The following is a 25235-nucleotide window of genomic DNA, read 5'->3' as shown; positions in this document are numbered from 1 at the left end:
CACCATTCAATGCTGGGTGATATGGTGGTATTAGACTGTGTTTGACTCCATTCTTACTCAGAAATATTTCAAACTCTTCTGACGTAAACTGTGGACCATTATATGACACCTTTGGCAAACCATAACTTGCAAACCAACTTCTCAAAACCTCAACAGTTTTGGCCTTTGTGGTATTGGGCATAAGTGGGAGCTTGTCAGAAAGGTATGGCAAAAAATCATGGGGGATTTTAATCTACATATAGACTGGAGAAATCACATGGGCAAAGGTAGCCTAGATGAGGTGTTCATAGAATGTTTTCGGGATAGTTTCTTAGAACAGTACGTTCTGGAGCCAACCTGAGAGTGCAAGAACACAAGAAATAGGAGCAGAAGTAGACCATATGGCCCATCGGGTCTGCTCCACTATTCAATACAATCATGGCTGATCTTGGGCTTTAATTCCACTTTCCTGCATGCTCCCCATATCCCTTGGTTATACTGGACCTGGTATTGTGCAACAAGATAGGATTAATTCATGACCTCATAGTGAAGGCACTCTTCGGCAGCAGTGATCATAATATGATTGAATTTTACCTTCAGTTTGAGGGAGAGAAGAGTGGGTCAAAGACTAGTATTTTAAACTTAAATAAGGGCAATTATGAGGACATGAAAACAGAGCTATCAAAAATGAACAGGCAAAGTAGGTTAAGGGATAGATCAATAGAGATGCAGTGGCAGACATTTAAAGGGATATTGCAGAATACAGAACAGATACATTCCAAAGAGAAAGAAAAATTCCAAGGGGAGGATCCATCATCCTTGGTTAACTGAAAAAGTTAAAGATAGTATCAAACTTAAAGAAAAAGCATATAATTGCACAAAGATGGGTGGCAGGTCAGAAGATTGGACAGAATATAAAAAGCAGCAAAGAATGACTAAAAGCTTAATAAGGAGGGAAAAATTAGAGTACAAGAGAAAGCTGGCTAGAAATATAAAGACAGATAGTAAGAGCTTCTATAGATATTTAAAAAAGAAAAGAGTTAACAAAGTGAGCGTTGGTCCTATAGAAAGTAAATCTGGGGAATTAATAAGGGAAAATAAGGAAATAGCAGATGAATTGAACAGGTATTTTGCATCGGACTTCACCGTAGAGGATACAAGTAACTTCCCAGAAATAGCTGTATATCAGGAAATGGAAGGGAGGGAGGAACTCAAGAAAATTCCAATCACCAAGGAAGTAGTACTGAGCAAATTGTTGGAGCTACGGGCTGACAAGTCCCCAGGTCCTGATGGACTTCATCCTAGGGTCTTAAAAGAAGTGGCTAGTGAGATAGTTGATGCGTTGGGTTTAATTTTCCAAAATTCCCTAGATTCGGGAAGGTTCCATTAGAATGGAAAATAGCCAATGTAACTCCTTTATTCAAAAAAGGAGGCAGACAGAAAGCAGGAAACTACAGGCCATTTAGCTTAACATCTGTCTTAGGGAAAACGTTAGAAGCTAATATTAAAGACGTTATAGCAGGGCACTTAGAAAAATTCAAGGTAATCAGGCAGAGTCAATGTGGTTTTGTGAAAAGGAAATCATGTTTAACCAATTTATTGGAGTTCTTTGAAAAAGTAACACGTGCTGTGGATAAAGGGGAACCGGTGGATGCACTGTACTTAGATTTCCAGAAGGCATTTGATAAGGTGCCATATCAATTGTTATTGGGGAAAATAAAAGCTCATGGTGTAGGGGGCAACATTTTGGCATGGATAGAAGATTGGCTAGCTAACAGGAAACAGAGAGTAGGCATAAATGGGTCATTTTCTGGTTGGCAAGTTGTAAGGGGTGGTGTGCCACAGGGATTAGTGCTGGGCTCTTAACTTTATACAATTTATCTAAATGACTTGGATGAAGGAACCGAAGGTATGGTTGCTAAATTTGCTGATGACACAAAGATAGGTAGGAAAGTAAGTTGTGAAGAGGACTTAAGGAGGCTACAAAGGGATAGGTTAAGTGAGTGGGCAAAGATCTGGTAAATGAAGTATAATGCAGGAAAATGTGAAATTGTCCATTTTGGCAGGAAGAATAAAAAAGAAGCATATTATCTAAATGGTGAGAGATTGCAAAGCTCTGAGATGCAGAGCGATCTGAGTGTCCTAGTGCATGAATCGCAAAAGGTTAGAATGCAGGTACAGCATATAATTAGGAAAGCTAATAGAATGTTACCATTTATTGCGAGGGAAATTGAATACAAAAGTAGGGAGGTTATGCTTCAGTTATACAGGGCATTGGTGGGACCACATTTGAAGTACAGTGTACAGTACTGGTCTCCTTACTTAAGGAAGGATGTAAATGCATTGGAAGCAGTTCAGAGAAGGTTTACTAGACTAAAACCTGGAATGGGTGGGTTGTCTTATGAGGAAAGGTTGGACAGGCTAAGCTTGTATCTGCTGGAATTTAGAAGAGTAAGCGGCAACTTGATTGAAACATATAAGATTCTGAGGGGTCTTGACAGGGTGGATGTGGAAAGGATTTTTCCTCTTGTGGGAGAATCTCGAACTAGGGGTCACTGTTTAAAAATAAGGGGTCGCCCATTTAAGACAGAGATGAGGAGAAATGTTTTCTCTCAGAGGGTCATGAGTCTTTGGAACTCTCTTCGTCAAAAGGCGGCGGAAGCAGAGTCTTTGGATATTTTTAAAGCAGAGGTAGATCCGATTCTTGATAAGTAAGTGGGTAAAAGGTCATTGGAGGTAGACGGGAATGTGAAATTGAGGTTACAATCAGATCAGCCATGATCTTGTTGAATGGCGAAGCAGCTCGAAGGGCTGAGTGGCCTACTCCTGCTGCTAATTCATATGTTTGTATTCCTCCTGGAAAGTACAATCCAGAAAACTTTCCTGCTCCCTGATGCTCCACAGTCACTCTAGCTGCCCTTCAAACTCAGAAATCATGTGCTTGAGCTGAAGCTGCTGGAGACACTTGCTACACATATAGTCATCCAAGACACATGAAGTGTCCTGGTGTTCCCAAATGGCGCAGGAATTGCAAGCAATGGGTCGCAGCTGCCCATCCATGATTTAAAAAAATCTCTATTCCCTCTTTTAGAATCTATTTGGTACCTTTTTTAAACTTTTAGTTTTAATTATTGCCTCTAGACCTGCTCTGTGCTACTACTCTTATTAATTCACTCACAATTATACTCATCCTGATTGTGGATATTAATTTCCGGCTCCTAATTTGAAAGACTGTCATAGTTTAGACAGAGAAAAAGAGAAATACTCACCAACCAATCACTTACCCGCTTTCTCGTGATGTCACTCCATGATTATTTTTTTCTTGGTTTCCTCTCACAGTGCTCTCTCTTTCTGTCTCTCTCTCTGCTGCTATGTTATACCTGCTGTGCTCTCAGACCTTCCACTGTTCTCACAGTGTGTTCTTTTTCTCTGTTCTCCACCACTGCTTTATCCCCGCTGTGCTGTCAGACCTTCCCTTGTTCTCGCAGTGTCGGGGGTCGAAATCAAAACTCCTAAGCGAAGCTTTCAGATTGTCCTTGTAGCACTTCCTTTGACCACTATGAGAGCGGACCCCAGACTCAAGCTCTCCATAGAAGATTCACTTTGGGAAGCGAGTATCAGGCATTCTGGCTACTTGACCTCTATAATGGCTGTGCAGTGGAATACTTGCATTAGACTTTAAGATGTTTGAATTATTACCCCAATAATATGGTGGGTTCCAAAAAAGATCTGTATCTTTCTATTCAATGGTATTTGTTGGATTATTGTATAAATAATAAAAAAAAGGTGCCACTACAATCTTGGGTCAGTGGATATTCATTGACAAGTGTTCGGAATGAGATGGATTGGTTATTTTTTCAGAGTTCTGCTAAACCATTTTTTGGAGTAGCAGTTGCTTTTGTACTGTGCATCAATGAATCCTTTGCCGTACAACCTGGCTAATAGTGCAGCAAAATGTTCAGGAAGTGTCTTCAATACAAGCGTACACACACGTCAACAATGGTATTTGAGCAAGTGAATGTGGATATCACCAGCTGGCATCTATGGTGAAGCAAATCTTCATTGATAGTGATATGCATCATGTTTTTGTAAAACGTCTGTCAGAAACTTGACAGATAGTTTTTTCACTGAGTGTATTGTGAAAGTTGTAGAAACGTTTACTTTCTAATTAGATTCCGTGTGCTTTGTATGAATAAAGTAGGAAAGGAAGGCAATAAAGATACCGGGCCCACAGTTTTTCTTTAACTTTTTCAAGCATTTTGTTGCTTAATTTGTTCTGCTTCCTTCGGGTTACTAACTTTGCTTGACCCTCCTGCCTCTAACCACCCTGCCCCCACATTCCTGCCATTGGTTGCCTGATACAACCATCCTCATGGCACACCGCCTTCCCACGCCAATTGTAAAGTGAACAGACACTCCTTTACCCAATTGGATGCTTCTGATTGTCAGTCAAGCAGTAATAAATTAAAGTGTACAAAGAAAATGAAAGAAAAAACAGTAGCAGTATTCAGGAAATTAATATTTAATTCTTGGAGAGTCCAGGACAGTCCTGGAGGGTTGAGAACCCTGCCTAAACCCCCTCCAACTATCAGTATACAGCATTCCCAGATTGAGAAGGCAACTAAGGAGCTTATTCACAGTCCTCTCAGTGCCAGATGTAAAAACAGACAGAAAAGGCTTGATCTGCATATAATAGGGGTGGCTACACAGCTATTCAAGTAAGCACAATAAGGGAGAGCAATTTTCTGCCCTTCTGTAAGGGAAACATATTGCCTTCAGTCTGTGATTTCGAGCTAGGATAGCTAAGCTGTTTCTGGTGCTTTGTCAGTGCCATTGTAGAATAGTGCCATTGAGGGGCAGAGCATAGCATGTCTACCCGACACCTGGACACAATTATTTTACAGCTGTTAATGTCATGCCAACTCAATATGAATTCTTAGACTGTAGGTGAAAGTCTAGTATTGTTTATGGTAATCTGTGCAGCCAATTACTTATGCTAATACTTATTCTTCATTCCACATTCTGCACACACGACAGGAGTCCAGACCTCTTCCAAATGGATCCCAGGCATTTTGTTTGGCGTGCAAAATCTCACAACATCATGCATACCAGTGCTGACATGTGACTTGTTACTTCTACTCCTTGTAGATGCAGACTGTCCACCATTGTTTTTTCCCTGCTCCAACGTTGATTTTTGTTTTCTCTGCCAACGTTGTTCACATTTATACTCAATAGAGTAGGGTAACCTCAAGCTCTGTGATGAGGTTTAAACATTGTAAAAGTTGTAATAACAGATAGGTATAAAAAGTGCATAAAATGTCTGATGCCATAATACATCAATAATTGTATCACTAGTCCCTAATTTTGTAAGCATACCTACAAGGATGAAACAGTCCACTTATCCGCATGAAACGGGAAAAAAACAGAAAAGCACAATGAACACTCCAAAGAAAAGACCAGAGACTTTGATCTGTATTGTTGTGGTGCTGATGTTTAACTGACACCAAGCGCTATCAGTATCTCACTGGCATTGGCAGCACCTCAGTATCAACTCAGCTACAACACAGGACTATCTGCATGCCAAACTGCGTAAGCAGCATGCGATAGACAGAGCTAAGCAATCCCAGCAGGAGTTCCTCAGGGTAGTGTCCTAGGCCCAACCATCTTCAGCTGCTTCATCAATGACCTTCCTTCAATTGTAAGGTCAGAAGTGGGGATGTACGCTGATGATTGCACAATGTGCGGCACCATTCGTGACTCCTCAGATACTGAAGCAGTCCGTGTAGAAATGCAGCAAGACCTGGACAATATCCAGGCTTGGGCTGATAAGTGGCAAGTAACATTCGCGCCACACAAGTGCCAGGCAATGACCATCCCCAACAAGAGAGAATCTAACCATCTCCCCTTGACATTCAACGACATTACCTTCCACTGCATATCCTTCCAATATTAGCATTTTATTCCAAATGCTTCAAATATTTGCGTAAATTAGTTGTTTCCTTTGCTTATTTGAACTTCATGTTTTATTACTTTGCCTGAATTTACTTGCACTAATAAACCATTCCTTTACCTTTGTAGTTCTACTTATGAAATCATTGCCTCTACTAAAGACCAACAACAACCCATAAAAGACATCTCTTACCTTTAAATTTCCAGGTAGTGTATCTAAATTCACTACCGAAAACCCAACTTCTCCTTTGCTATGTCATTTATTTCTTTGTGAATGATCTTCACCAGTTTTCAGTACTGGACCATCCATTCAGAAAGACACTACAGTCCCTCTATCAAGGTATCCAAAAGGTTTTTTAAATGATCTGAGGGGTTTTGACTCAACTACCCAAATGTGCATGTCTTTTGTGATGAAAATCTTCTTGGCATCAGTTCTAAATTTTCCTTTCACTTGAACCTGCACCCCTTATTCGATTCTCACAGTTCAGATTGAAGTGCTTTACTCAGGAAACTCTAAACTGTTTATTGTCTTATATGCATCCTTAAGATATTCTTTTAGTCACCTCTTTATAAGTGAGTCTTTGGTGCTGGGGTCAGTAACTCTTATTGAAAATGACACCTTGTTTGCCTATTTTCAATCTGCTGGGACCTCTCCATTGTTCATTGATTCTCTCATAAAAAGTGTCAATAGGCTGGATTTTGTGTGGCCCCTTGAGGCGGGATCGGAGGAGGGGAGCAGCAGGACAGAAGCCCTATTGCCCAGTGATCTTCCCGGGGGTGGGATAGGCTGATGATGGCCTGCCCACCCAGAGGCAAAAAGAGGCCCTTAAGTAGCTAATTAAGGGCCTCTTCCTGCCGCCACTGTTATCTAACGGTGGCGGGGGGTGGGGGTGCGGCCTCTGCCATGCAGGGCAATTTGTGGCCCACATAAGACCCCCACTAGGAATCAATTCACTTCCCCCTGGACTGAAGACTACCCCCAGCCCCCCTCACTGGGGCCTGCCGGACTGGCCCCAGCGACCCCGCTTCACCTACCATGTCTCTGGGGTTCCAGCGCTGGGCCTGGGTCTGAGGCCTCTCCAGTACTGGCAGTGGCCATTGCTCCCTGTGGCACTGCCAATACTGTTGAGCTGCCGGCCTCTGATTGGCTTGCAACTCATGATCCCTCTCTTTAAAGAAATGGGGATCCCAACCTCCTGAAATTTTGTTTGAAAAAGATTGGAGGATCACTATAGCAGGGTGCAAAAAGGCAGAGGCAGAGTTCCCTGGGACTTTTCAGCCCGGTGCCAGGAGCCCCACCTCCAGCATAAAATCAAGCTCAGTATCTCACAAATCTCTCTTAAATTACTTGCTTAAATGCTATATGTACTGGGAGATTTATGGGTGATGGAATAGACTCGAGGGGCTGAATTCCTGTTCCTATGGAAGGAACTATTATTTGAAAAGTAGCTCAAATATTCTGTTTGCTAACCCACATGTGAACATGGAGGTCTCAGGCTGTTATCTGCAGGGCCAACACTGACTGGAGACTGCTCATATGAAGCATAAAATAATCCCATAACAGGAGACTGCCCTGACCACCAAGCTGTCCACCAATGAGAGCTACAGCCAGTCAGTAATCCTATCCCTTTCTTGAAGATCTCAGACCCACTTCCCAGGCTGGGGCCTGACTCTGATTTATGTCATGGTCATTTGGGATCACCCTTGTAAACATGCTTTCAAACAGAAATACTACCTAAACCTCTTTGAACTCCTGTGACATAAAGGGTAACCCTCATAGTTATATTAGGGTTATAGCCATTCATCAACATTGAAAGTATATCCACTCTTTGAAAATGGCAAAAGTGTTTGTGATTTAATGTAATATCTCTATTTACATAATCAATTAATATTTAGACAATCCAGGGTGCTTTCCTTAGAAACCTACACCTGTGGAGCTCTACACAGCCAACCTGTCTGGTTTAAGCTAATAACCTATTTATTAAGATATCCTATGTGTGATCTTGGGTTTTAACCCCTTAGTTGCTGTTTATAGCAATACAATTTTTCATGTTAAAATTCAGCACAGACAAAAATCAATTTTGACATGGTTTGTCTCGTGCTCCCATCTCATTTACAGACTAAACTCACCAGAAAAATGTAGAGCTTGTCCATTCCAGTTTAAGTACCCTTAGGTATTGCCAAACAATCTCTCTGACACTGAAAATTTACTTTTACAAGTGTAAAGTTTCATTCATTCAGGTTTTAATTATTGTCAGAGATTTTAAAAATGCATTTTTAACTTTTTCTTTGCCTTTTATCTCCCTCTCAAGTCTTTATTTCCCTCTCTTTATTGTGCTTTCTGTACCTAATTTTACATTGAATTCAATATCCCAACTGACACTTTCAAATTCTGATTCTGTACTGCTCATTAATGACTCTTCAGTGTGATTGATTGAGGATATACATTGTTGCTTGCCCTGTTCACACAGGTCCCAGACGCCTTGTAGAGAACATTGGGCTTTTTGGATGGTTAGCTGACAGGAACTTAGGGCTCAATTTTGTGGAGCCGGCGGGAGTCCCAATGCCGGGGCTAAAAAGGCAAAAGCAACCCTGCCTCCACACTTCGGAGCCCGCCACCCCAGTATAATTTAACAGTGGTTGGGCACTTAACTACACATCACTGGGGTCCTTGTCCCCTTAAGGACAAGGACCCTGCCTCCAAGAGCTGCCAGCCAATCAAGGGCTGGCAGCTCAATAGTATGAGCAGTGCCGCTGAGAGCAGTGGCCACTGCTGGTGCTACGCCAGGCCTGGGACCAGGCCCAGCGCTGAAGCCCCTGACTCCAGGTAAGTATGGCAGGGTTGCCAGGGCCTGTTCAGTTGGCCTCAGCGAAGGGGGTGGGGGAGGGTGGTTGTTGAGGGCGGGGTGGGGTGGGTGGCCTTTGCTTCCAGAGGCCTCCATGGGCCACAGACGGCCCATGGTGGAGGTCCCCCTCCCCCACAAGCCTGCAGGGAGACCGCCTTGTTTTACTGGGCGACCTGCCACCTGGCAGAGGTCCGTCTGCTGCTGTTGTAATTCCAGTCACAACGGGAAGGAGTCCTTATGACTATTAATTGACCACTTAAAGGTCTCAACTGGCCTCTGGGTGGCTAGGCCATCTTTGGCTTTCCCACTCCCAACTTAATCGGAACTTCGCTCTTGCCTTCTGTCTCTATTTTATGGCCCCACCCCTTCCCCAGCCTTTAATCCCATCTCCCGGGGCCCTATAAAGTTCCAACCTTGCTGAATCTTGTCTTTTGCAGTGGGCAAGATGGATGAAAACTATCTAGTGTATTACAGCCTTATTCTCTTACAGTCATTTCTTTGTACGTTATTTTTCATGAAACAGTGGATCTGCATCATAGTAATGGACTATTCATCTATTTGTTCCACAACTCCCATTCAAAATGTTTACATGAAATTTAAAAAAACTTTCTGTTTGTCAGGGTGAATCAAGAACAACTCATGCAGAATTATGCAGGGAAGGAGTAGGTTACTTTTCTTTGTTTGCTGTGTAGTCTAGGCATAGTTTTAGGAGGTGCAGACTTGCCTAGCATCTGCATCCGCCTCTCGACCTTGTAGGCTGATATCTAGAAGAAAGTTGACAGCCTATAGTTCTGGGTCCTTTTCGGTTGCAGGAGTTGCTGGAAGGTGCTAACTTGAGGGAACCACCAATCCCCCCACCAATGGGACACCACTCCAGATTTTGTTGTGTTTACTCGCTTAGACATTAGCTCTTGATGTTGTTGTTAATGTTGAAGGCACCGACTGCCGAAGCAACCTACAGTCATTTCAGATTGACCACGTGAAGGCATAGTAGGTGGAGGGTTCAGGGAATATAGGTGGCAATCTGGAGGCGGGAAGCAGTGACCTGTAGCTTTAAACTGTGAATTAATCTACTGGCCCTCCTCTGCACCCTTTCCAAAGCCTCAAAATCACCCACCATATGGGAAAACCAAAACTGGACATGGTATTCTAACTGAGGTCTAGTACAAGTACAAAATAGTGTGATGACAGGAAAAAATAGAACAAGGAGCTGCAATGAAACACTCACCATCATTATATATCTAATGCTACACATCACTGTTACGTACTACAAATTACTTCCACCCTTACCACAAAAAACGTTAAAATACCGTGTCCAGTTTTGGTTTCCCCACATGGGGATTTGTTAAAGGCCATTCGTGTTTTACTAACTAGATTGACTTCTTTGATGAGAAGGTTGATGAGAGTAATGTGATTGATGTGTATATGAACTTTCAGAAGACATTTGGCAAAGTACCATATAATAAACTTGTAAGCAAAATTAAAGCTGATGGGATGGCAGTGGCACCATGGATACAAAAGTGGCTAAGGGCAAGAAAGCTGAGGAGTGATGAAGAGTTGTTTTTCAGGCTGGAGGGAAGTGGAGTTCCCCAGAGGTCAATATTAGGACCGCTGCTCTTTTTGATATAAATGACCTGCACTTGGCTATACAGGGAATAATTTCAAAGTTTTCAGGTGACTGAAACTCAGAAATATAATAATCAATGCTGAAGGTAATAACAGACTTCAGGAGAGCATAGACAGACTGGTGAAAAGAGCAGACACATGGCAGATGAAATTTACAATGGAGAAGTGTGAAGTGATGCATTTTGATGGGAAGAAGGGGTGAAGGGACAGAGAGACCTGGCAGTCTATGTACACACATTTTTTTAAGATGGCAGGATAAGTTGAGAAGGATATTAAAAAAGCATATAGGATCCTTGGCTGTATTAATAGAGGCATAGAATACAAAAGCAAGGAAGTTATACTAAACCCTTTTGAAACAATGGTTAGGAGCAGGAAAGTTGGCCATTGTCAGGACGCAGAGGCCTCATGAATATTGAAATGTTGGGGTCCGATGGCACCATTCAGACTTAGTGTCATTATAACTTAGAGATGTAAAAATTGTGCACGGTCCCCAAGTTTCAGATCATTAGAGACCCAGGTAAAGTTTAATTTATTGAAACATTTCCTTGTGCCCCTGCTAGAAGAAAATCTTGTGCTTTCTCTGCCCTGGGCTTCTCTCGCTACAGGCTGAGATTGGATTTCACCGATCTTTTGCATGATGTACCTTGCTGGGGACCATTTCAATGAGTACCTGGTTGCAGCCTGCAGCAGGCAATTTCCTGCTGCTGCCCATTGGTCTCAACGTCAACTCTGCTGGCTTTGGGCGGGAGTCACTGACAGGGATTTAAATAAAACCTGGGCATTAAAATAGCTCTGGGGGGAGCTAGACAGATCACCACCCACTTTGGGCCCTGTGCTCCCGGTTCCCAACCCAAGTTAAAATCAGGGCTTATATCTTTCTTGCATTGTTTGGAGTCAAATGCATATTTGAAAAGTGACAAATGTTCTTATTAAGAAAACAGAATATAATTGAGAAGTGGTCAGTGTAACACCATAAGTGTCTCAATGATGTTGCAGTCACTCCAGCTTGGAAAGTTCTGAACTCTTTTGATTCTTATTTATAAGAACCTCTCATTTATACAGTAACAAGGACCTTTGGTTACTTTTTTAATGGCCCAATTTTATTTCCTTTAAACTATATATTTTTTCTAGGTAAATGACCTGTTCATTAGAAAGTATTTCATGGGAAAATAAATTTATATTGCAGCTTCAACTACCTCGAGGGCAGCTGTCAGATTTGGAACTCTGAACTAAGCTTTTCATTATGTTTAATCATGCTAAGTAAGTCTGGAAGTTAATTGTGAGTGATGTTATCATACGAATGCTTCACACGCTTATATCAAATTCCTCTCCCCACTATTTTAACACAGACATTTAAGCCACTTATTTTAAATGGGCCAATGCCTCTATTTGAGTAGCACTTAGAAAATTGATTAACATTGCTCAGCATCGTTTTCAGGCTGAAGAGACAAATTACAAATTCTTATTTTTCTCGCTTTCCAACCTTAGGGATGAATGAGGGAGTGAACCAGGCATATAATTTAAAGGGAAAATGTTTTTTAAAGAAAGTAATAATTTTGTAGTTTCAAAACATGCCATGTTTATGCATTTACTGCTGTAAGACCAAGGTTAAAACTGCAGAATGTGCAAAACACTGCAAGCTGTCCATGTTTTTCTGTGTTCTCTTACATCATTGCCATGGGTAGCCAATGTCATTGATGACTCTTTAACCTTGACAGGTATCAAAGGCAGCTGTAGATTTGATGAACTACTGTGAACAGCATGCACGGAATGACCCATTGCTTGTCGGAGTGCCAGCCTCTGAAAACCCCTTCAAGGATAAAAAACCTTGCACCATTCTATAGCTGCTGCCAGACATCCTTTCGCAAACTGACCACAGAGGACCTGCCAAGAATTTCTATTGGTAATCAGACCTTGAGAGCAAATGCAGCTTCTGAAATGCAGGACTGCTGTGGAAATGTGTTTTAAAAATAGGGAAAAAAAAGTTGGATTCTGTTTGTTTGTCAACTAAGCATGTTTCTGGAAGTGAAGGAAAGAAGATGTTATGGGGAAGAGCAATGAAAAAGGATTGTTATTTTGGACTTTTATGATAGATTTTCTGATTGTAATATTAAGATCTTAGGTTAAAAAAACTAAATCGGCAAGGATAATATTTTTGCCTAAAAATTCTTTTAAAAAATAAAAAATGTAAGTGTAAAGAGTGTACATTTGGAAGATGATAATATAGTTTGGGCAAGCAATTGACTGCTTCCAAAGCATTTTTAAATGTCACATTGTTCATCTTGTTGTCATTAGCATATAGTTACGTGCTGGTGTAGCAGTGTAGTTTTCCTACCCCTGCCTTTTAAATTCCATATTTACACTACCAAAGTACTTGCCAAGTTAAACCTATGTAAATAATCCATGTTTTATTCAATCTTTCTTCATCTGTTTTTCTTAATAAGACCTGGTGGTTACAACCTAACCATAAAAAACAGCCCAGACTATGGGATGATTCACAATTGTCTGTGCTAAACAGTGTTAAGTAAAATTGAAAATCCTGTGTTCAGCAGATGCAAATATTTCATTCCCTCAAAGGCAACACCAGGGGTCTCCATACAATACATTCAGACACTTATGGCATGTATGTAGATTCAAGCACCTTATCCTTTCTATCCATTTGAACATAAATTTTCTTTACTCCACGTTAAGTGAACAAATTGTCCAACAATACAGAGCATAACACATTTTGCCAAGTGAGTGTATGTATACCATATTAGAAGCTCCTAAACTAAACTATATTATAGTTCAACATAAAATATTTCACTAATTGCATATTGTTAATTTATAACTCTGAAAAATCATGCTTATTGAATTTTTATTTGATGCTAAAATTCTGATCTGTTACTTGCAGTATTACCCACAGTATGCACTTGCCATGTAAAGAAAAAAGTCTGCTCAGTGGCACATCAGCAGCTGTTGATTGATAAAACTTATGGAAATGTCAGTTTCAAACTAAAACAAAGGTTAAAAAAGAAATATCTGGCCATGTGTCAAATGAGCCGCAGCTCTTCATGTGTCCTTGTTCATTACAGCAAACCTCTTGAGGATTACAAACTAGTCGTGTGCCAAAAACCATCAAAATGCCAAGTGATATATGTCATAGAGAAGTGTTAGAAAACTTTAGAAACCACAAGCTTTTTTAAAAAAAACATTTATTATTATATTGGAAGACAAGTGTTAAAACATTTGTCAAGACTTTTCTGTTTAACATCTTTAAACAGGTTGCATGTGTATTGTTCTTTCAGCTGCCTTGCATTGTTGCCTTTTTATTCTCAGCTGTTAAGAGTTAGTTAAGCCTGCCATAATTATAATTAAAACCATTTTTTAAGAACCGTATTGTCTCACCAAGAACACCACCATAAATTTTACTACAAGTTACTGTATGATGAAACGCTATTATAGCCAACTGAGTACACAGTGGAAACGATCTTTTCTCATATTAAAATTGTTAAAATATTTGAAAACATAGTTGTGCTATAGAAAATTCTTGAAAACTGTTCTTTAAGTAACTGAAAGTAGAAGCATGTGGTTTGTGATGGACTGTAGATTTTTGTGACGCATAATAATCTTGCAGTGCCATGTCAACCCTACCACCTGTGCTTCTCTCCACTTTTAACTCTTTTTCTTGCTTATATAGTGCCTTTTTATTTCAGAAAAACAAAACAAAAGCTTTTGTTACCTTTTATTAACTGTGCAAACTACAGTATTTCCTTTATCATGCCAAGCCACGAATTGAATACCAGTACCTTTAAAGAGAGCCACACAGAGAATCCTAACTGTAATAAAGATTAAAATTTGCTTATCTATCAACTAATTTCACAAAGCTGTTGACTGAAATTTATTTCAAAAACTTTTAAACTGACATTTGATTAAAAAACCTGTTGAGAGTATATTTTCCCAGCTTTGTGATTGCAGATTCATGTCACTACACTTTCATCAAATTAATCTTCCATATACAGACTCATAAATTAACTTCATATGTGCACAGTTGACTAGAAAACTGAAAATCAAACACGTTGACATGGTACATTGGTGCTTTGATATACAATGGCATGGAATGATAGAATAGGTGCTTGTGTCTCATGAATTCTGATGCAGTCCCAATTTCTAAAATGCTCCAGCAACAAGGGTTCAAGTGGATGCCAGATTCTTTCTAGGGGGCACTCTGGATGTAGAGACATCTAAAACATCCCAACCATCTCTCAGCTGCCTGATCAAGAGCTGTACTGAAAGAAGCTTGGGAGTGGGCCACCTTCCCTCCCTTTTGTATAGGAAATGATAAAGAGCATAGGAGCACCAAAAGCAGAGGAGAAAGATTCTTTTAAATGGCATACCTCTGCCTCCCCAAAATTGGGTTTTTTAAAATGGCATACACTGATAATCACTCGAGTGCAAGGGCATTCTTCTACTTTGTTACAGATAGTCAAGACATGTTCTTCTGAAAATTCTTTGCTCCTTGATTTTCTCAAAAAATTCAAAGGCAAAGTAAGATGGGATAACATTTTCCCTTCAGTTTTCATAACTTTCTCTTCCTTGTTTTTTGTATTTCTTGACAGGTGTAGTGTGGTGTTTCCTCCTTGCCCTAGTTTAGCAGAGGGACTGATGGAGGTTCATTCGCATCACTGTTGCCATTACAAATTGCTATGACAAGACCCTTGTGATGGGGAAAATATGTATTTATAATATTGCAAGAAAATGCATTGCTATTATTGACTTTTACAACAAGGCTTGCAACATTCAGTTGAATTGTCACCCAAGCATTTGTCCTTATGTCTGCCTTCTACTTCATTCCCATTTGGGAATTTCACTGTAAAACCCCAATCTCCCAGAATCTGTTTTCTTTCGGTACAAGATTCTGCTTGCTAAGCAAATGCAAGACAAGAGAACAATTTAGCAAAAAAAGAAATAGGGCAATCTGGCCTAATGTGAAGCCTACAGTGTCAGATGGACCAGAAGTCAACTCATCCTCCAGCAAACCTTCCTCATCCTCCTTGTTTGATTGTTCTGGATAATGTTCTGTCAAACTCTTGTTAAACTGAGATTGGCATAAAGACATGCAGCATGTTGGTACTCCTCCAAAAGAATGGGGATGGAATATAGTTTACATTGATTCATGTATTCGGGAAGGTTTTTCAGTTTAGGAGTCCTCATGGCCAGACTTATATGGCATGTTACTACCTTCTCCTATGAAGACTTTCAACTTACCGTTGACCTTCCTCTGACACTATGGTCATCTGGCCTTAATAACTGTTCTTGCTGCCATGCTGGTGCCAATATTGATCTGCTTCACAAGAAAATATTCCTGGACCACACTTTCCCTTACCACCTGTGGTGGTATACAAGTTCTGCCAGTTATGTCTGGCAGGAATTTCTCATCACCATTAATAACTTAATATCAGTAATTCTCCTCAGAAATTATGCAATGCATCTTGGTCACTGGTTAGCATAAGATATGTCTGGAGAACATACTTCACAACCTTATACAATTATTGCATATTCTTCAGTAAAAACTGATTCTCTTCTGGATTAAAGCCTGGCTACTTGACCCGAACCCGACTAGACCCGACTACATGTGTCGGGTTCTGGTCGGGTTGGGTCGAAATTCCAAGTCCAGCATTCGGGCTCAGGTCGGGTCAAGCTGGACGCTGCTTCCGGGAAGTCACGGGATCAGCTTATCCATGATTCCCCACAACTCCAGCTGCAGGAATAGCCTGCTGCCAGAACAGATGAAGGAGATTCATGTCGGGTCGGGCGTGAAAAAAAGTTAAAGGGCTCGGGTTCGGGTCGGCTGTGGTCGGGTCAGGCCTGGGTCGGGTTTTACTTTTATACCCGAGCCAGTCTTTATTCTGGATAAACAACATAATGACCATGTTATCCTTGAATGAGCAGAAAGGAGCAGAGTTTCTAATTCGTTCTGGATCCTTCACTAGATGAAGACATGTCACCAGTCATTTGATTGCTCAAGAAGAGAAATAAAGATCTTGTATTCACATAGTACCTTTCATGACCTTAGGATGTGCCAAAACACTTTACAGCCATTGAAATACCTCTGAAGTGTGGTTGCTGTTATAAAGATATATGGCAGCCAATTTGTACACAGCAAGATCCCTCAGACAGCAGTGAGATAATGACCAAATAATCTGTTTTTAGTGATGTTGATGATGGAGAAATATCAGCCAATACAGCATGAGAACTATCCTGCTCATCTTCAAATGGTGCCATGTGATCTTTTACACCTGAGAAAACAGACAGTGCCGCAGTTTAACATCTCATCTGAAAAGCAGTGCCTCTGACAGTGTAGAACTCACTCTTTCAGTAATACACTGGAATGTTAGCCTAAATTATGTACTCAAGTCTCTGGAGTGGGGCTTGAAGCCATTACCTTCTAACTCCAAGGCTAGAGTTACCATTCAGCCAAGACTAACACCTACAAAGCTAATAAGAGGTTTTTCATCTTTGGGTGACAATTACTCAGGACAGTGTGATAGTTGGATCTGAAGATTCTAGCCATCAGCAGTTTGTGGAAGCCTCCTAGAGTGAGAACTTTTCTCCAAAGAATGGAAATCCTATCTGATCTTTGAATTATCTGTCTCTGACTTCTTGACTGTTGATCAACAACCTAGAAGTCTCAAACTCAGTCACCCGCACAATAGTGTCTTCTTCAAGTCACTACACTAAAGCTTTCCTTTGACAATGCAAAGTAGAAAAGAGTCAGTATTTGGTGCTCTGAATCATCCGTTGATTTGACAATCTACTCACTACCTTCTCTCCTGTTGTGTTTTCAGGGATTTTGTGAATCTATACTGAAGGTCAGTTCTCTCAGGTTCTGCATGTCAACAGTGTCCGTTTCTCACCAAAAAAAGTTGGCGGTTAAGGATAACTCACTCTCCTACTCAACATTTTCTAAAAGGCATCCATCTGTTAAGTCTGGCAGTCCAACCAGCATGAAATCTAAACTTTATATTGTTCAACACCAGATCAGTGATGAACTGTAGTTACTTTCGTGGAAAAGAGCTGTGCAGCTAGCCATCACATCGGCTAAATGCTTTAATAACTATGAATTCTAGATATTCATTTCAAATTTACACAATATTTATGGATCAGATTGTCCTTTATCTCAACTTTAGATTTCACTGTGATCAATTATTAATTTCCTTCCTAATCCATTCACATCTTAGAGTCAAAGTAAATAAAAATAAAGAAAACAAAGTGGATAATGCCATCACTAAGCAGTGGCTCACAAGATCTCCTTAGCATAGTTCCTGGTTGCTAAGTTTTATCTACCAATATCAGTTACTCACTCTAACAGAGGAAGAGATTCCTCATTTCCAATTGCAGCTGTAGTTTCATTAGAATAAATAAAAGAGAAGTTAGTTGTACTTCCATGCATATAATCTCCAAATGCAAAAATAACCTTGCTGGTTAGACCACATGGGAAAGACAGATTTAAAAGTAGTTACAACTGCCATATGGAGTTTTTTTATTTCAAATGCTTTCGTTATTATATGCTACCAGGTCAGATGATTGGGAAAATCCTAACTGAAGTGTCTTTTTAATGGGATTGATGAAAAGCAGCAATGCTGACTTGAAGATCCTAGCAGAGCTGGTTTCCAATGCAGGCCTGTGCTTCCCAATTTGGAGAGGAGAATCACATTCATCACAGTCCTACTGCTTTGGGAATCTTGCCATGTGAAAGGTGTGGCTGTGGTCTCCATATTAGGTCCTTCAAAACAAGCCACCTAGCTCCTCCTCCTTCCTCAGTAGTTTTTATTTAGCTCATCAACACATAGAATAAAAAGTATCCTAATTGACATAGATTGTACAGGCTTAGTGAACTGGGCATGCAGTGTTTAATGTTCCACTTATCTGTACAGGTATAGATTTAACTCGTGTCTGCATGGGCAAGTCTGTGCTCCAGGAAAAAAACAGGTGAACTAAAATCACATATGAACTAAGGAGTAAATCAGTCATACTTTTGAAAGTTACATTAAATGCTCATGTGTCTGTTTGATCCATTTTCGTGCCTGAAAATTCTAGATAGTAAAGGTGATGGGGCTTAAGAAAAGAAAAGGTGTATGAGCATTTAATATGTTAACAGAATCAAATCAACTTTCATCAAGAAAACATACAAAGAAGATGGGACACTTGGTTCTGAAAATATCGATAAACAACATGTCAATTTCTATAATTTATTTCATTTTATAATTCGGATGGCATGGTGGAGCTTTTCATGTTCAATTAGAGTCACTATCCCTGTTCCAACTGGCATTCAAAGTCAATGATTCTTACAGTACCAGTTTTCTGGGTTTTGGCCAGCTTACCAGAGGAAGCACTTTACAACCAAGAAGGTGCAACTTGCCCAGATCCATCATGCTTTAACACAGAGTCACATTGATGGTAACCACATAGGATGAAAGCCACCCACCCTCCTGGTAGGGGAACAATGTGGAGTCGGGAAGACTGATAAAGGGGTTAAAATTACAACAAAACTAGGTTCAGTTTTTAATGTTCTTGTAACAGTTTATGTCTAGTTTCTGTAATCAGGGATCGGGCCATTGTCATCAGTCACTGGTGCAGATTTATACATCAGGTTCTAGTAACTGCAGCAGACACAATGGGCTGAATTTTACTAGCCCCTCGACGGTGGGGGTAGTGGCGGGGGGGCCTGTAAAATACTTGCGGGAGTGGCCTGCCACAACCCCTGACGCTGAGAAGGCCCCACAACATTTTTCCGGCGGTGGCGCGGCCTCGGTGCGGCCCAAGCGGCAGGACCATCATTTAACGATTAAAATTAATTTAAAACAAATGCTAATTAACTTACCTGATCCCGGTGGCTGTCCCACGCCCCAATTTTACAGCCGCAGGACGCAACTTGCGCGCCTTTGGAACTCCATATGCAGGTCCGAGACGAGACACTAGTGGGGAGGGCGGGGGAATGAAATTATCAGGGCCGGGTGGGGGGGGGGGGCGGGCGGTGTTGGTGGATGTGGTGGTGGGGAAAATCTTTTTTATTGGTTGCGGGCATGGTGGGAAGGGGTGTAGGGTCAAAGGGAATAAAGTTCAGGGGAGAAAGGTCGTGAGTGAAAACTCAACAGATTATTCATTGGGGTGGGGGTGGGGGTGGGGATTGGAAAGGTTAATGAAATTTTATTTTACCTTTTTCACAACCCTGTCTCTTTAAACATTTAAATGGCACTGAAGGACTTGAAGCCCTTTAAAAATGGTGGCAGCGCCTGCATGGTGGCACTGGACGCCGTTGCTGGGGACAGAGCAGCTGCCCCCTCTATGTCACCGGGGGCGGCCGCTCCCCACCCTCCACTTAAATGAGCCTCCACGCGAAATATTGCAGAGGCTCAGCGGCAGCACATCTGCATCTGAAGGCCGCTGAGTTCAATGCATGCCACCACGATATGCGGCGCGCCTACAAAATTCAGCCCAATGCTTCTGAATTTGCTATCTATGTCAGACTAGCTGTTTGTTAAAGAATGTTTTCCTAGGTTGTATATTTGACTTCAGGCAAATATCTTGGTTTTTCATTACAGAAGACAAAAATACATGCTAAATAAAACTTGATTTGAAAGTTTTATTGAAGTGTAGCTTGCAGTGAATAATCACAGAAGTAGCCTCTCTGTTTGACTTATAGTGTAAGCAGTCATTTGTGCAAATTGATGGATGTATCTAACATATAATCTTAAAATAACCACATAAAATACACCAAGCTCTTTGAAGAAGGTATGTTTTGAAATATTTTAAGCAGTGTGCATAATCCAATTCTAAGTAAGAAAGAAGACAATGAATTTGACTACTCACTGTATCCTGCAGATAAATTTTATATTTCTGATTGATGACCTGGGGTATACCTTATGATATAAAACACAAGATTACCTGTGCTGCTATTTTTAAATATTACACACAAAGATAAGCTGTATGTGGTTTTAATAAAACAATGAGGAAAAGCCACAGGCCTACTATGGAGATATAATGGAGTTAATTTTGCATTTTTCACACCAATAAGCAGAAGCCCCCATGATTTTGAGCCCATGGGTACCCCTAGCATAAGTTATGGGGAGGGTGGGCGGGATGCAGGGTAATGATTGTGGAGAGTGAAGGTCTCAGAGCAGCAGCGACCCTGCTCCTCCAGGGCCCACAAAAATTTTTATTTTTTATTTATAGATACAGCACTGAAACAGGCCCTTCGGCCCACCAAGTCTGTGCTGACCAACAACCACCCATTTATACTAATCCAACATTTAACCCCATATTCCCTACCACATCCCCACCATTCTCCTACCACCTACCTACACTAGGGGCAATTTACAATGGCCAATTTACCTATCAACCTGCAAGTCTTTGGCTGTGGGAGGAAACCAGAGCGCCTGGTGGAAACCCACGCAGTCACAGGGAAAACTTGCAAACTCCGCACAGGCGGTACCCAGAACTGAACCCAGGTCGCTGGAGTTGTGAGGCTGTGGTGCTAACCACTGCGCCACTGTGCAATAATTTGATACCTGCCTTTGCCAGATCTCTCAAGTTCTATCGTTCATGGAACTGGTCGGAGTTTGCATGGTTCAGGCTCCAACCAGTTCTGGCAAAAAATGGCAACCGGGGTCCTATGTCATAGGACTCCAATTTCCATATTAAAATTTGAACACCCGGCGGCCTCTTTCAAAATGGCACCAACAACAATAACTTGTGTTTATATAGCACCATAAACATAATAAAGCAAACCCCATGAATCCCCGGCTGCATTGACGCAATGGTAAGGCTACTGACCCTATTTAGAGTTCTTTACCATCCCGTTAATGCCAGGCATAGGCAGTGAAAATTGACCCCAATCTCATGAAGTTCATTTTTCTTAGATAATACACACATCATTGTGGTCCAATTATCAACACCTGGCCTCTGAAACGCAAGATTATTCACCAATGTTTTATTTGACATGCAATAACATAATCCTGTGTTTCCCAACTACATTAAAATAAGGGCCCTGAGTATGAAAAAAAAAATCATTTATCCATAAGTACTTGGATAGGGTCATGTAGTCATAATTGTCCTCTATAAATAAGGCTGAACTACTCTACCAATTAAACATTCTTATGAAAGCATTGTTGGCATTCTTTTGAATGTGGATTAATGAAACAGAATTAGTAATCTTACAGAGACCACAAGACACAAATCACTTTGCTTGTACTATAGAAGAAATTTCCTTTTTTTTCCAAGCCATGTTGTTAGCTTGGATTTGATGAATATCGCATGAATGAAAATATTTACATCTAATGTTCCTGAACAGACCATAATTGTATTTTTGAATAATTATAAGCAAATATTTGATTAATCTATATCATAAATATCTGAAATACCAAGTATTACACAGACAAAAATAACAGGAATCTGTTGTGGGAGGAAAGATTTCCAAAATGGCAGCAGCCAAGTGTGTGCTTTGTGCATACATGCTCTCCTAACAGCCTCTAGGTAGCTAATGATCCTTCTATGTTCCAACTAAATTGTATTCTCACTTACATTTCACGAAACAAGAAACTGTGGTTTTTAGTGTTAATTTTTTATCTGCGTATCAAGCTAAATGTCTTTTTACTTTTAGTATTCACTTGTGTTGTGTGTGTTCTGAATGCATATATAAAAATATGTACAAATAAAACACAAGAATAAGATAATTATTTGTAATCAGTAGTTGTGTATCTTGTATTAAGCCCCTTACTGAATGTGCTTTGTAGATTCTCTGTATCTTATTTGATTGCTATCAAGGCTAACATTTAAGGGGTTAGAGTATTGCCAAATGTTTTCACATTTTATTCTAGTGTGCTGTATGAATTGTGAATTGTGCTTGCTATCTTGCTATCTTTGTTGCCCTTTTTCAATTATGCTATTAACACCCTTATTGCATAATGTTCAAAGTGTTGTACAATTTTGCAGGATGACTTGATGGAAATCCAAAGCGTTCACACGTTATTTTAATAAATTAGGTTTTTAAGATACACACATATATATATGAAATACTTTGTGGATCTGTCTTGCAGCTTCAGTGACATTGCCAACCTATTAATACTCGCTCACCACATTGACATTTTATTATTTTTGAATCTCTTAAGAAATTCTTTCACTTGCAAATGTTTTGTTTTCCAGGAGAACACCTGTCCTGGAGAGCAGAGTTGTGACTGCATCAGCATGTTGACTGATTGGGCTGAATTTTTTTGCTATAATAAAAGCAAAATACTGCAGATGATGGAAATCTGAAATAAATACAAAAACTGCTGGAAATACTCAGCAGGTCTGGCAGCACCTGTAGAGAGAGAAGCAGAGTTAATGTTAACTCTGAATTTTTTTGCTGATGGTCAACTCCTGCTGCCAGAGCCGGTAGTGGGAGCTGACCCCACTCCGACAGGTGGTGGAACCCTGAGGAGGCATTTAAGAGGCTGCCACCAGGGCCACCGTCAAATTGAGGGCAGCGGCCTGCCCCCTGGAGCTGCCAGAGCCTTCAGAGGGCCGGCAGCCTCAGCAATATCACTGCTAATGGTGGCCAGGCTGCATCACCAGGGACAGTGTGCCTAAATGGTGAGGCACCCTCAAAGAGTGGTGGGATTGGTTGGGAGAAGCTGGGGCCAGACAGGCAGGCCCCGGCAATTGTGGAGTTTGGGGGTGGGGGGGGCCGTGGAAGGGGGGTGCTGTCATGGTACACTGGTAGGTCAATTGCTGCGAGGGCAGCTATTGCCGCCAGGTGTCCCTCCATGGGCATTGGAGTGTCCATCAAGGAGGACCCCACCCCCCCAGAACCCACTGGGATGCCACCAGGGTTTACCTGGTGGTCTCCCCACGTGGAGGCGGGTCATCCTGATGTGGGAAAAATATCCACGGGGCAGAATGTGGCCCTTAATTGGCCACTCAATTGGCTCAATTCATCGTGCTGCCAAGGTTCCTGCCGCTGGCAATATGCCATGGCAGCAGAAAGACCTCAGGCTCCTCGCCCAATGCCTTCCCCCACCATATTGCCAGCCCTCCCACCTCCCAGCCCATCTCCAATGGGTAGGCAAAATTCAATCCATTGTTTCTTGCACCTGCGTGAAACACATGTGAACTATCAGCCCTTGATCTATAAATGGTGGAATATTTTTATGGCTGATTAAACATTAGGTGTAATCAGACAGATTCCAGTATTTGAACAGGGAACAGTTAGTGTGATGTGATGTTTACGTTTAACAGGTAAACATAGTAAACAGAGTCAATTGTGTTCAGCAGATCAAGCTACAGTGATGGAAGAGACTCTCAACTAGAAGTTTATAATTAAAATTTAAGTCTTGACTAATATTTTAACTTGCATCAATTTAGCCCTGCATCATTAGATGCAGCGTTTTAAAGTAGCAAACAGTCTGTCTCGGGCAGATGGTGGAACTTAGTGGGTTTAGTTCTGCACTGCAGAAGTACATTGGGTCTGCCAATTGGTGGAAGCTGTGTCAAAAATAACAGAAGCCCAGCCTATGCCCACCACTAGTGGCAGTAAACAGCATTGGAGAAAAATATAAAATCCCAAAAAATTCTTAGTGAAATTGTACAATTGGTACCCACGCAGTTTGTGAGTTCCTCATCTCAGCCAAGTTTGAAACAAGTACCACACTCGGAAAATGAGCATTTTTCCAAAGTAAAAGAAAATCACAAGAAGGACAAAATAAGTTGTATCAACTTACATCTCTGCTCATCACTGTTAATCTCTGGGAACCTTTGTTACACTTGTATGAACCACTGTTATACCTCTGCTAACCACTGTTACAGCTGATGTTAACTATTATTACATGCAAGTTAGCCACTGTTGCACCCTTTGAATTATTGTTATATTCCTGCCAAGCAGTGGCACATCTACCTGCCGTTACATATTATGGCTTTGAATTCCCATAAGGACTGTCCTGATCTTGCACTGTAATTTCTCCCCAGAGAAGCAACCTAAATGGCCATTTTTAAAAATGCAATCCATTTTTTTAGACTTCTTAGCCTGGAAATAACTTCAAACATTGGAGGATTAACCATATAATCATAGATACTTACAGCAGGAGGTCATTCTGCTCATCGTTTCCACGCCGGCCGACAAGCAGAGCGGCATGTAACATGGGCAATACAGTAATAATGTGCGACTTCAATTTGCATAGATTGGGTAAACTGCATTTGCACTAATGCTGTGGAGGATGAATTCCTGGAGTGTGTACGAGATGAGTTTCTGGAGCAGTACGTTGAAGAACCAACTAGGGATCGGGCTATTTGCGATTTAGTATTTTGCAATGAGAAAGAGTTAATTGATAACCTTGCTGTAAAGGAGCCATTAGGAAATAGTGACCATAATATGTTAGAATTCTACATTAAGTTTGAAAGAGATATAGTTCATTCTGAAGCTAGGGTCTTAAACCTGAACAAAGGAAGCTATGAAGGTATGAGAGGCAAGTTGGCTGTGGTGGATTGGGAAAATACATTAAAAGATTGGACAGTGGACAGGCAATGGCTAGTATTTAAAGACGTATTACACAGTTTACAACAAATATACATTCCTCTAAGACACAAAAACCCACAGGAAAGGTGAATCAACCGTGGCTAACAAAAGAAGTTAAGTATTGCATTAGATCAAAGGAAGTAGCTTATAAGGTTGCCAGAAAAGGTGGTATGCCCAAGAATTGGGAGTAATTTAGAGTCCAACAAAAGAGGACCAAGAAACTGGTAAAGAAAGGGAAAAGAGATCATGACTGTAAGCTAGCTAGAAACATAAAGGCACACTAACAGCTTCTTCAGGTATATGAT

General features: G+C 40.9%; 1 protein-coding gene across 9 annotated transcripts in view; it reads left to right on the top strand.

Annotated features, from left to right (window-relative positions):
- LOC137369239 (guanine nucleotide-binding protein G(I)/G(S)/G(O) subunit gamma-7-like) overlaps positions 1–13906 on the top strand; it is a 361449-nt gene extending 347543 nt beyond the window's left edge. For all 9 annotated transcript variants that reach the window (XM_068030143.1, XM_068030144.1, XM_068030136.1 and 6 more), the window contains one exon: positions 12119–13906. In XM_068030143.1, the coding sequence (XP_067886244.1) occupies positions 12119–12244 (126 nt within the window). In that variant the 3' untranslated portion in view covers positions 12245–13906. The remainder of the gene's footprint in view (positions 1–12118) is intronic.
- The last annotated feature ends 11329 nt before the right edge of the window (positions 13907–25235 follow it).

The sequence above is a fragment of the Heterodontus francisci genome, chromosome 4 (assembly GCF_036365525.1).
Source record: "Heterodontus francisci isolate sHetFra1 chromosome 4, sHetFra1.hap1, whole genome shotgun sequence".
In the NCBI taxonomy this organism is placed as follows: domain Eukaryota; kingdom Metazoa; phylum Chordata; class Chondrichthyes; order Heterodontiformes; family Heterodontidae; genus Heterodontus; species Heterodontus francisci.
Note: the sequence above shows the minus strand (reverse complement) of the source record. Positions and strands in the feature narration are given on the sequence as shown.